The sequence below is a fragment of the Suncus etruscus genome, chromosome 11, assembly GCF_024139225.1.
Source record: "Suncus etruscus isolate mSunEtr1 chromosome 11, mSunEtr1.pri.cur, whole genome shotgun sequence".
Taxonomy (NCBI): Eukaryota; Metazoa; Chordata; class Mammalia; order Eulipotyphla; family Soricidae; genus Suncus; species Suncus etruscus.
In genome coordinates, this window is record NC_064858.1 from 101,635,418 (window position 1) to 101,647,980 (window position 12,563).

The window sequence follows — 12,563 nt, forward strand, 5'->3', positions numbered from 1 at the left end:
AGGGTGATAGTACAGTGGATAGGGTGCTTGTCTTACATGTGGCAGAATCCCTGGTACCCCATATGGTCCCCTGTGCTCTCCAAGAGTGACCACTGAGTACAGTGCCAGGAGTAAACCCTGAGCACTGCTAGATATGACCTCCAAAAAAGAATAAATAAATTTATGATTTCCTTGATCCAATTTTGTGTATGATTGGATTAATTGGCCATTGTAACACAATTAAGTTTCTTAAATTGACTGTGAGGATAAGTTTTTGATTATAAAATTGAGTTGATAGGTCATTTTTCCTTTAAATATCACGATTCTTAGTGGCATAATGTGGGGAATGGAGGTACTCTTGGCAGTGTTCAGGGGCTGGGGATTAATCAAAGGGCACCCATATGCAAGCATGCACTTCAGTCCTCTAAGCCATTGTCCTCTTTTTTTTTTTTTTTTTCTTAAATTCTAGAGATCTGAGTCTTTTGTGTCCTTGGATGTCTAGTGTTTTTCTCCCTCTTCTCTCTCTCTCTCTCTCTCTCTCTCTCTCTTTATTTTGGGGGGCACACCCGGTGACACTCAGGGGTTATTCCTGTCTATGCGCTCAGAAATTGCTCCTGGCTTGGGGGACCATATGGGATGTTGGGGGTCAAATTGAGGTCCATTTTGGGTCAGCTGCATGCAAGGCAAATGCCCTACAGCTGCATTATTGCTCTGGCCCCACTTTCTCTCACTCTTTCTCTCTCCACACTTTGTGATATTCAGGACTCTGCACTCAGAAATTAGTCCTAACTGTGCTCACGATACTACATGAGATGCTGAGAATTGAAGTCTAGTCAGCCATGTGTAAGGCAAGCATCTTCCTGCTGCACTGTCTCTTCAGTCTCTCCATCTCCTCCTCTCTCTTTCTGTCTTCATACAATATGTAAAGATGTTGCTTTACTCTCCTTTAAGCTTATGTGCTTTTTTGCCTCCGTATTCTGGTAAATATAAGACCATTTTCTTCAGTGATCTTCTTCAACTCCTTAGTAAACTCACAAATCCAGTATGGTCCCAAGAATTCACTATGGTGGTAGCCACCACCTAACCTATTTAAAATAATAATTTTTTTTTTTTGGTTTTTGGGTCACACCTGGCGGTGCTCAGGGGTTACTCCTGGCTGTCTGCTCAGAAATAGCTCCTGGCAGGCACGGGGGACCTTATGGGACCACCTTTGGTCCTAGATTGGCTGCTTGCAAGGCAAACGCCACTGTGCTATCTCTCCAGGCCCAAAATAATAATATTTTTAATCAAATTTAGACACCATGAATTACGAAGTTCTTTACAGTAGGGTTGCAAGCATACAATGTTCCTGTCTGCAATCATACCACCCCATAACTTTATTCTTCTACTACCGACTCTAGGTTCCCTCTCCATTCATTCACTTCAAATCTGACTCCTTGTTAGATACGTTTTCCAGTTTAGTTACTGTAGTTTGGATCCTCTGCTTTTAATCATGTTGGCTCTAGTGGTTTATAGAGATATTTATATATTTAGAGATATTTGCTATATAGAAATATTTCACTTCTACACAAGTAGATAGGTCTGCCAGCTTATTCTTATCAGTAGTTAACATTGGATCTGACCCATATTAAGCATTCAATCCATGTTGGTTACAATAATTGGTATTTATGTTTCTGCCTTTTTTTTATAATGTAAGTTAGTAATATGTATCATCATCTTCAGTTCTTCTCTGGAGTTTGACATCTGGTCTCATTTGGAATTACTGTTTTTTTCAACATAGCTCAGTAGGGGTGCTTGAGTATTTACATTCTAGGCTGCTGTTGGGTATTCATATTTATCCATGATGAAACTCTTGATCCTAATTTCAAGCAGTGTGGACTACCTGACCTTTAAAAAACTGATTGAAGGAGCTAGTCTATAGGTCCACTATGGCATAGAATTATTACACCAATAACTGAATCAAATGCATTCGGAGATACTGTTAACTATTTCATGAACCTTCTGTACTAGCTTTATTCTGTCACCCATTTTCCGATTTAATTATAGCAGAATTAAAATTGGGAGACTCAGTGTTACATGTATTCAAATTTTATTTCGTTAATTTTTTCTTGAAGCCAACAATGGACCTTGCATTATCAGTTATGAACGTGGGGGGGGGTCTGCTCTGGCTATCACTTATCCACTGGAGAGCTTTGAAAAATATAGAGATGCTCTAATTATGCCAGAGAGTCTGGCTAAATTGCTTTTAGGTTGGGAACTGTTATTAGTACTTTTAAAAATGTTTCTCAAATAATTTCCAGTCTTGAGGACCATGAGAAAGAGATTTAGGTATATATTTTTACTAGTGTTAACCAATTTAGTTAAAATATCTCTCCATTTATTAAGTAAGCCATGTTTTATTTTAATTTTTTAGTGACTATAAATTTATTTTTAAATAATATTTTTATTTAAGCCACATTTTTCTTCTATTCTCATTTATTCCACATTCAACAAAAGAAGAAAAAACAAAAGAAGAAAAAGCATAGTGAGTAGGAAGGGGAATTTGATTTCAAATATTCTTATATTTACATTGTGATTTTGAAAAAAAAAGCTTAAATTTTCTGAATTTTTCTTTTCCTCTTTACAAATGAAGATAATAAAACTTTGAAAGTGAAGATTAAATTAATATAACACAACACACACTATACTTATTATATATTAGTCTTATTTTTTCCTTCTTCTGCCTTTAATTTCTTCATAGATAAAATGAGGAATTTTAATAACAATTAAAAATTCCTCTATGGCCTAAAATCCAGGGAGTCTGAATCTCTACCATTAGTAATATGTAGTATGGTCAACATATATACTTTCCCCCAAATTCAGTTCTGTGTAAGAGGAAAGTCATTGGCACACAGTTGACAGGGAGTAAATTTGGTGTTTTTTTCAGTATCATGACTACATATTTTCATTTGGCCATATTTTTAACCTGACATGCTTATATCGTGGCTGGTTAATGTTGGGGATGTGGTTGAAATCGTGGGAACAAGATTTTTTGATTGAATCATGCCAAATATTTTTGTAGACATCAATCTTGAACCCTTCACCACCGTTCATTTGTTTCCATCACATGACTGCCCAGCTTACCTTCTACTTGTAATAGCCATGTTAGTACTTGGCATTTATATTATGGCACCTTTTCGAAGTGATACACTTCAAAGGAATTTGGAGCCTTTCAATTACTACCTGGCTAATTAGTTTTTGTCAAGATAATGAAATACTGCTGCCTCTTGATCTCTTCCCAGAGAGTCACAGGGGAATCCATTCCAATATAGCTTCATATCAGGAAACAGTGCAGAATTCATGGCAGTGACTCAGAAAGGCATTTTCTTCAGTTCTAAAGGGAAGTTTAGACAAATGAGCAAGGCTCTAAGTTTCTATTGTACCTAGGAAAATAGAAAACTGGCTGGGGAAAGGTTATGAGGGCTTCTAAGTACAGACTCAATGCAATTCCTTGTGTTATATGAAGAGAGGACAGTTGTCTGTGGGTAAAGCCACTTTGATGATGCCATTAAACTCCTCTGTTGTTTCCCAGTGCCTGGCAAACTATAAAAACGAGATGTAGTAAAACTAGTGTTAAAAATAAGAGTTTAGAAATCAGGGTAAGCTGCATTCAAATTTTGCTTTTCCTGCTATCTGTAGCACCAGTCAATTTTTTTTCTCAAAGTGCCAGTAAAAGAACTAATTTATTTGTGAATAAATAAATATGGCTTTGCGATATGACCCCAGTCACAACTACTTGACCCTGCTGTTTTAGTCAAAAGGAGCCATGGACAACACATACATGAGAGGGCATCATTTGTAGTTCAAAAACACTTTGTTTTGAAAAACAGGCAATGAGCCAGATCTAGCACAAGATTATTAATGTGCTTATCCTAAACTATAGGATTTTTGCATTAATAAGTTCCTAAGTTCTCTGTTTCTCTTGAGAACTATCAGAGATTATATGTATATTTCTAGCCAGACAAATATCAGATACTTGACAGTAAGAAAGGAAAAATAAGTCACTATTATTTTATTAAAAACATTGTATATGATATAATTTGTTATTAATTTCAAGTTGCAGCTAGAGATCAGAGATGTATTATTTGATGAAATTTGTTAACAGAAATTAATTATAATTTCAAGGTTATAGTTAGAATTTTTTTTGTCTTGTTCTATATAATGGGTTGTTTAAAAGCTTCTTATATCATATTTTTTTCTGATGTTTTTCCTGTCAGGGACACATGCCATGAACTCCTGGGGCATGTTCCACTACTTGCAGATCCTAAATTTGCCCAATTTTCACAAGAAATAGGATTGGCATCTTTGGGAGCGTCAGATGAAGATGTTCAGAAACTAGCCACAGTGAGTTCATTTTTAACTTCAAATACAATTCCTTTTATGTCCATTTGTAAGTTAAGGAAACATTTTGACGTGTATAAATGACAAGGCAAATGTTCTGTGAAGGAAATACTTTTTCCTATACTGTGGTCTTTTGATGCAATGTGTATTCTTGGCTGATTAACCACTTAATATTTGTACTTTTATCCTTCTTGTTCTGGTGGGTAACTAGCTAATAAGTAATTTAGGCTTACATGTCCTAAGGTATTAAGTACAACTACTCACCTCAGGCATGGTAATGCATAAACAGACACAGAGGGTATGGAAAGGAAAGAGTTCAGTTGTATTCCAATAAACAACTTTATTAAAAAAAAAATGGTAGTGCGCCAGATTTGCTGTCTTTGGCAGTTTGCTGACTCTTAATTTAGGACAATATTTATGTTCATTTTCTGACTCTCATTCTAGAACAATGTCTATGTCCTAGTAATAAAATACTAATAATAGCAAAAGGCAAGATTTTATTGGTGAAATCGGGCTGTAGCTTAGAAGTCTCACTTTGATTAGACCACATTGTGGTCAGACACGATCTGAGTCAGCAATAAGAAGCTCAGCCTATCTGATAAAAGTATAAAACCAGATCAAAATGGAATAGATGATGCGACAGTCTCAGCAAGGCTCTTCTTAAAACAAGCACTAACGAGGAGAGGAAATGTATAATGTTGTATAATTTAAGATGCCAATAAGCCAGATCTAGCACACTCAGATTCAGTATTTTAGCCCCATGTCAAAGAGCCCAGTATGAGAAAGAGCAGGGTCAGCAAAGTCACCTTCAGGCACCAGTCTAATAATTGACATGCAAGACTCCAGCAAGAGAAAATGAGGTCTTAAGTTGTGTGTGTGTGACACGAGAATGCAGGAATATTTTTCACTTCCATCAAGAAATAATGTATGAAGGAAATGGAAAGCCTGTCTAGAGTACAGGCAAGGGTCGGGTGGGGAGGAGGGAGATTTGGGACATTGATGATGGGAATGGTGCACTGGTGATGGGTGGTGTTCTTTACATGACTGAAACCCAAACACAATCATGTATGTAATCAAGGTGTTTAAATACAATATATATATAAAAAAAGAAATAAATTTTCTCCCAGGTTCCTTAAAACACATATCTTTTCCAGCATGTCATTTACTTTTGTGTATCTTTTGTATTTAGAGACATGGAATCTGAGATACAATTCTATACTACAAAAAAAACAACACTGCAATACCCTATTCCTATTGCAGGTGTCAGCGGAGGGACAGTTGGGTCAAGGGAAACTGTGCTAGAGTGGAGTGAGTGTCTCTTTGATAGTATAAGTCTAGGTTTCAGTTTCTATTTATAGCTGCCCAATGGGAATGCAGGTTTGGTGTTGCCAAATATCCATATTTCTTAAACATTGGCAGTCTGAATTTCCAAATGAAGTGTAATGACTATAAGTTTTGGTTCATAAAGATTATCCACCGCTACAAATGAAAGGAATGTATTTGTAGACTGGATCTGGATATTGACTTCCAATTTGGAACCTCTAGGAATTATTTCTCAGACTATTGACTATATATTTATTACTGCTTAACAAATAACCCTCAGACTGGCTTCCTCCAGTGCGAATTATGAGAGAGGGAGACAGGGAAGGGTGGGAATAGAGGGAGAAAGGAAAGGAGAAGAGGGAGAAAGAGAAGGAAGAGCAGCCGCAGCAGTGAAAGAAGAGGAGGAAGTTGTAATAGCTTTTGTGACTTGATTATGTGCTATTCATATTGCCTGTGTATTCATCAGAAGGGATTCACTCTAGCTCACTCATGAGGAGAAAGACAGGGGAGGAGAATAAAGTTCCAACTCTTGTACAAAGAATCATCAAAGTGTTTCTCTACATTTTAAAATCATCACACTAGTTTTTTACTTTTCTTTCCTTCCTTCCTTCCTTCCTTCCTTCCTTCCTTCCTTCCTTCCTTCCTTCCTTCCTTCCTTCCTTCCTTCCTTCCTTCCTTCCTTCCTTCCTTCCTTCCTTCCTTCCTTCCTTCCTTCCTTCCTTCCTTCCTTCCTTCCTTCCTTTCCTTTCCTTTCCTTTCCTTTCCTTTCCTTTCCTTTCCTTTCCTTTCCTTTCCTTTCCTTTCCTTTCCTTTCCTTTCCTTTCCTTTCCTTTCCTTTCCTTTCCTTTATTTCTCCCCCTCTCCTTCTTTTTCTACCATTCTCCCGCCCTCCCTCCTTTCTTGAGTTTGGCTTCAAATTTAAAATTTTACAACTTCAAATTTCCCATAGAAATTTCTAGATTACTCTTTATTCTTCTGAACAAAACTGAACAAAGGTTTTAGAGATTTGGACGTGTGTGTGCTTGTGTGTGTGTGTGTGTGTGTGTGTGTGTGTGTGTGTGGTGTATGTCTGTGTGTGCACGCATGCACTTTTAGAAATGGGAGGGGCATTGTATTGAGCCTATCATTCTTCCCATTTTTTTCTATTTTAGACTTAAAAATTATACTTGAACTTTGAAACTATTTTATTAGGGTTAGTATATTTGTAGGATGACTACATTTTCTCATAAAACATAAAGTCCTTAACACTATTCTAATACCATTGTCTGTAAATTGCCCTATCTCCAACAGCTAGTCAACATTTCTATTAGAGACCACTCATTCATTGATCACTTCATCTCTCTCTCTCTCTCTCCCTGACTTTGTCTTATTTTTTTTTTTGACTTTTCCTTGGAATATATAGGCTTCTTCCTAAAAGTCAGTTAAAGACAACACATGTTTTTTAAGTATCTAAAGAATTCCAGGTACCTGTGCCAGCATAACAGCATAGCTGGTAGAATATTTGCCTTGCACAACTTCGAACTGAGTTTTATCCCCAGATTCCCATATGGTCCCCCAAGCCTGTCAGGAGTAACCCATAAGTGCTGCCAGGTTTGCCCTCCCCCCCCCTAAATAGAATCCTAAGTACCATGAGTTGGAGGAATAGAAAAGATAAGGACATAGTATAAGGAAGTCAGAATGTAGGTCACAAAAACAGAAAACTCAAAGTTAGTATTATCTTTTTAATTTGCTAATTTACATCAGCAAATATGTAGACATGAATTTAGGGCTTTTCAATGATATGTGAGTACTGATCTCAGTAATGGAGCCAGCAGAGAGATTTGCTCTGCATTAGAAATAACTGGTGAATAGACTAAGTGTGATCATCGTATCCTCCAAGGATGCCAACCCTGCTCAGAATCTTGTCGTGGGGTTTACAGTTCTAATATCAAGAAAGCGTAAGCCTATCTCTTTCTACACTTTCCCATAGCCAAAAGGCTGAGAAGTGATTTGAGTCTCTCTCTAAATGTCATGGAGAATTGGGCTGTGGGGATTGTTCCACCATGCATGGTTTTGCCTGAGATATCTTTTATTTCTCTTTTTCTGATATTGCCTGAACCCAAGTCCCAAATACCTTTGATTTTTTTTTTTTTTGCCTTTCACAAGCTTTGAAGTTCTAATTCTTTCCAATTTTGTAGACTTCCCATTTATTGTGAAAAGTGTTTTGCAGACCAAAGAGAAATTTGAAAAGCTGCTTCTTTGTGATGTGGAAGGTATGGAAAAAGATAGGCTCAGTTTGAGGAGACTCGGGCAATTTTTCCTGAAATGAACCAAAACTGTTATTGACTTCCAGACCTGGAGACTATCCCTCAGTAAAAATAAAACTAAAAACAAACACACCAACAAAAAAGGTGTACAGAAAGCTGTTGGAAGATGGTCTTGAAAGAAAACACATTTAGAATTCAGCTGGGAAATTTCAAAGTCAAACCATGAATACATAACCTATTGGATGGCATACATATTAATAACCACCAGCCATATTCTGGAGCTATAAGGCCAATTTAATAACCCAGTTTGAGCAGAGTGAGAGATTAAGAGCTAAGGCCTCATAGCAGAGGAAAGAGTCCAGCGGTTGGGGGATAGTGGTGGTTAGCTAGGCCTCTTAGCTGTCCAGATGAGCAATGGGAGTGTTATTAGCTGATTTCCTCAAAGTTGTTCCCATTAAGTCCCCTGAAGAAGTGCTAGAGTAAAATGAAAGATGAGATGTACCAAAGGAGAAAAATCCATAGAGAGGACAAATGGAAAACCACAGAAATCACTATTTAGGCAGAACGACGAGACAGGCCTTATTATTCTTCTACCCTAGTTGAGATTTATATTATTAATGGCTCTGTTTATATAGTGCCTGCTTTTTCTTGTTTCGTGAATTTACCACTTATGAAAAAGAGAGTCATGCCCACCGAGAGCAGACGGTTAACAACTTTCTGTGATGTGTTGTCAGCAAATCCATCTCAGGAAGAAAACTCCCTCCACCAGGACTAATTGGCACTGCCAAATTCTGTTTGGGTCGAAGCCGATTTTGAATTTCTGCATCTGATTTCAGAGCAACGAGGCTATCGCCTGTAGCTACTGTCTCTCCTCGTTATATTTTGTCATGATGTTTATTTTGACATTTTAATAATGCAGTTTTGAGCATGGAGCTCTCTCTGCTGTTTTATGGGGGCTCTGGTTTCTACACCCTGAGAACCATTGAAAGGAAACTCTTTTGTAGCTGAAGAAATTGATGATGATGCTTGGTAAATGCATTTCAAATGCATTGTTATACATGTAAATAATTTGCCCTCTGGTGGATAATGAATAAGGCCACTGATTTTGGCAGCTGTATTCTTTTCATACTCTCGTCATAGCAGCCCAGGGTCTGCTCATGATAGATAGGGAAAAATATTCCCAATAAAGGCTGATTAGAGTGTGCTATAAATCTGAGACCAGCCATTTCCTACAGTAGTGCTGGCTTAACTGAACGGAGCAGATTAGTGTCTTCTTTAAGAGTTTGAAACCTAAATGCCTCTAGGGGCCAGCTAGGTAGCAAACTTGTATGAAATAGACTGATTTCAGAACACAAGTGGGTATTGGAGCCAGCAGAGAACTGAAGAAAACTCATGATACCTAAAGACCTTCACAATCAAACGGTAAAACCACCACAACAAAATGTTCTCTGGCTACAAAGTCATGTGAATAAGCCGAAACAGAAATCCAGGCTTTAATTACCTGCCCTCATATCTAGACTCAACCATCTGTGTGAGATCAACCCAAGCTACAGTTGTCTTATGTCATAGGAGTTTTTCCCAGTTAATGTTTGCTGGACAACTGCTTTTTAGTCTAAGAAAAGATGGCTCCTGCACTGTTCATCAGATGAGATAAGCATCTTATTGTCGCTGAGAGGTGACTGGTATTGAAGTACAACTTGAAACAGTTACAAGCATGAGCACATGCGTAAGATTTATTTAACTCATTAATGAGGGAAAAGCACTATGGTAAATCTGGCTGGAAGAAGAATTTGAACAACTGAGACAATATAATCACTGAAGGAAAGGAACCTGGAATAGGGTAGAAATGGTTTATGTTCTTCTGGTCAAACACTCCCAACCTGCAACCTTGAGGCTAACTTTTCTAGCCAGCAAAAATCATTTGTGTGTCAAGTGGACAAAAATGACACAATTTATCAATCTCCACAAGTTAGCCTGTAATTTGAGGGCATTGGGTCCCAATCAATAGGAAACAGAAAGTCAGGCAAAGGTTATATCCCCTAGTTTAGTGACTTTCAAATTGTCATGTGTTTAAAAGAAGTCGGGGGTTGTGAAAATTAAGATTCTGGTCTATTAGGTTCAGCATGGGGCCTAAAATATATATACATATATATTTTAATAAGTTCCAAGCTTATGCTGATGTTTCTGGCCTAGGAAAAGCAGTGCCATGACCAGACCTGTTTACTATACCTTTCAAAAGGTGTGGGGTGTCCTTTTAGTCTTATTGACTTATTTAAATATATTTTAAAATTTAAATTAGTTTCTTGGATGCAACTGGTAATACTTGGAGTTATGCTAAATTTGATGCTGGGAGGTTTCTCCTGCTGAATCCTAGGAGAACTTGAAATACTGGAGTTCAAACCCTGACCTCTGGCACAGCAAGGATGCTCTCCAAAACTTTGAGACATTTTTATGGTCCTTTAATAGTTCTTTCTAAAAACTGGTTTAATAAAATATTGCTAGGTAAATAGCCTGCCGTGTGTGAAATAAGTTTATTTGATACTTATCCTGGTATTAAAGAACAACATCAAAAACTAGAGCCCTGCATTGCTAAGTGACGTGCCATTGGTAATGCTTTCTGGCTCTCTCCGTCCTGTCCTGCTGCCTGCTGTTTGGTGTATGACTTGCATTATTTCACATCACAGGAATGCACTCACAGGAACTTGCTGATCAGGTAAATTTAAGAACTAGTCCTAGAAAATATTGATTTCTCTTTCCTCATCTGTGAGCAAATGTAAAGGGCTGCCTTTCACCAAAACGGTGCATCCCATCCTACGATGATGCAGATGGCTTCAATTCAGTTTATTCATTTCTCACATCATAAAGGCATTTGAAACAGACAAAGCTGTGCATCATTTGTGGGAGAAGGCAATCAGTATGAATGTACCACAGATGTTTTTCAAGCAGAATATATCGGCCTCTGGCCCAGTTGGAATATTTCCTCTGCAGCAAGTGTTAGGTCATCTATTCAGTTCCATTGACCCTGAAACATGTTTATCTTCCTCTTGGATTGAAAGGATTCTTCTGTCATTAGGTCTGGGTAACGTTGATGAGAAGAAGCTTGACCCAAGGTAATGAAGGAATAAGTAGCCTTTCCCAGGCAGTTTCAAGGACGTGAGGCTCAGGAAATGTTATTATGAGTTTTGTCAAGGGAAAAAACCTAGTGGTAAATGTATTTGGCAAACACTGGGTTCAATGAAGGACACAGCTCTGGTTTTTTAAGTGTAGGACATTTCAGAGACTTTAATAAGATAATGTACAAAGGGAAAATATACCAGTGCTAAAAATATTTTTCCAAGGTTGGGGGGCATGTCTCATTGGTAGTATAGTTTCTATACTTTGTGTGTTGATCTTGCATTTGAACACTGGCAATGCAGAGAAAAAAATTCCTCTGAAACTTTGTCACGTTTTCTACATTTTAAGGTGCCATTGGCTATAAAACATAGTCTTATTTTAATAGAAATTTTTTGTAAGGCTCTCAAATAGTATGAAGGAGGACTGGGAACTTAAACTCATGATGCTTGGTCAGATGATTCAATGTTTGGGATCAAGGATGGGGACTGCTTAGCTTTGTGGTGTTAGGGATCATACTTGGTGGGGTTTGAGGCCCATGTGGTATTATCTCACTTTGGATTCTAGTGGGAGGCATGTGCTCTTGACCCTTGAGCAATTTTCCTGGTCCCTAATAGAATTTATTTAAAGGAGGAAAAAATATTAGTTAATTCATTTCTTGACATTGGAAGATGAAGTTTCATTTTAGAAAAATGTTAAAACATAAAGAAGACAAGCCTCAAAAATACATTTTGTGTTTTCAGGAATCACTGTTTAGGAAATGAATTTTTATTATCCCAAGCTATTAATATTTTGAAGAGTACATTTTAGTAAGCTACAAGTCTAGAGTAGTTTATGAAATGGTAAAATTAATTGTGAACAGAGACCTGATTGTCAATATGGTTTTTTAAAGAAAATAATTATAAAGAAATGAATAGCAGTCTTTTTTTTTAATTTCTTTTTTTTTGGGGGGGTGGCCACATTAGCAGTGCTCAGGGATTATTCCTAGCTCTGCACTTCAGGAATTACTCCTGGCAGTGCTCAGGGGACTACTATATGGGATGCTGGGGATCAACACCCAGGTCAGCCACTCGGAAGGCAGACACCCTACCTGTTGTACTATCACTCTTGCCTATGAATAACATTAAAAAAATAAAAACAAAGCATTTTTTTTGTTGTTCTAAGAATATGACTTTATATTGAGTGTTTTTTTGATGAGCATGAATCAAGTCTGTTTGAATTTCCAGGTACAACCAGTACTTTCGCATGCTGAGAGTGGTAATGAAACATACATTCAATTTTAAACTAATAATCAACTATACTTCTCATCTGAAGTGAAATTGTAAAGGGAGCTTATTTTATGAATTGCTAAGTAATGTGTTCCTACCTGTGGAGGACATTTCACTTATTTTCCTAGTTCCTCATATCTTTGCTTACCTGGCTAGGGGGGTGGGGGTGGGGATTTTCGATGGTATGTGCAGCTCCAGATCTTTCTGAAGATGAATGACATTAAAAATCACCATTTTAGTGTCTCTGCAGAAAGCT

General features: G+C 37.5%; 1 protein-coding gene across 2 annotated transcripts in view; it reads left to right on the forward strand.

The window, feature by feature from the left end:
• TPH2 (tryptophan hydroxylase 2) overlaps positions 1 to 12,563 on the forward strand; it is a 132,634-nt gene that overhangs the window by 82,395 nt on the left and 37,676 nt on the right. For both annotated transcript variants that reach the window (XM_049782762.1, XM_049782761.1), the window contains exon 8: positions 4,236 to 4,362. In XM_049782762.1, the coding sequence (XP_049638719.1) occupies positions 4,236 to 4,362 (127 nt within the window). The remainder of the gene's footprint in view (positions 1 to 4,235; positions 4,363 to 12,563) is intronic.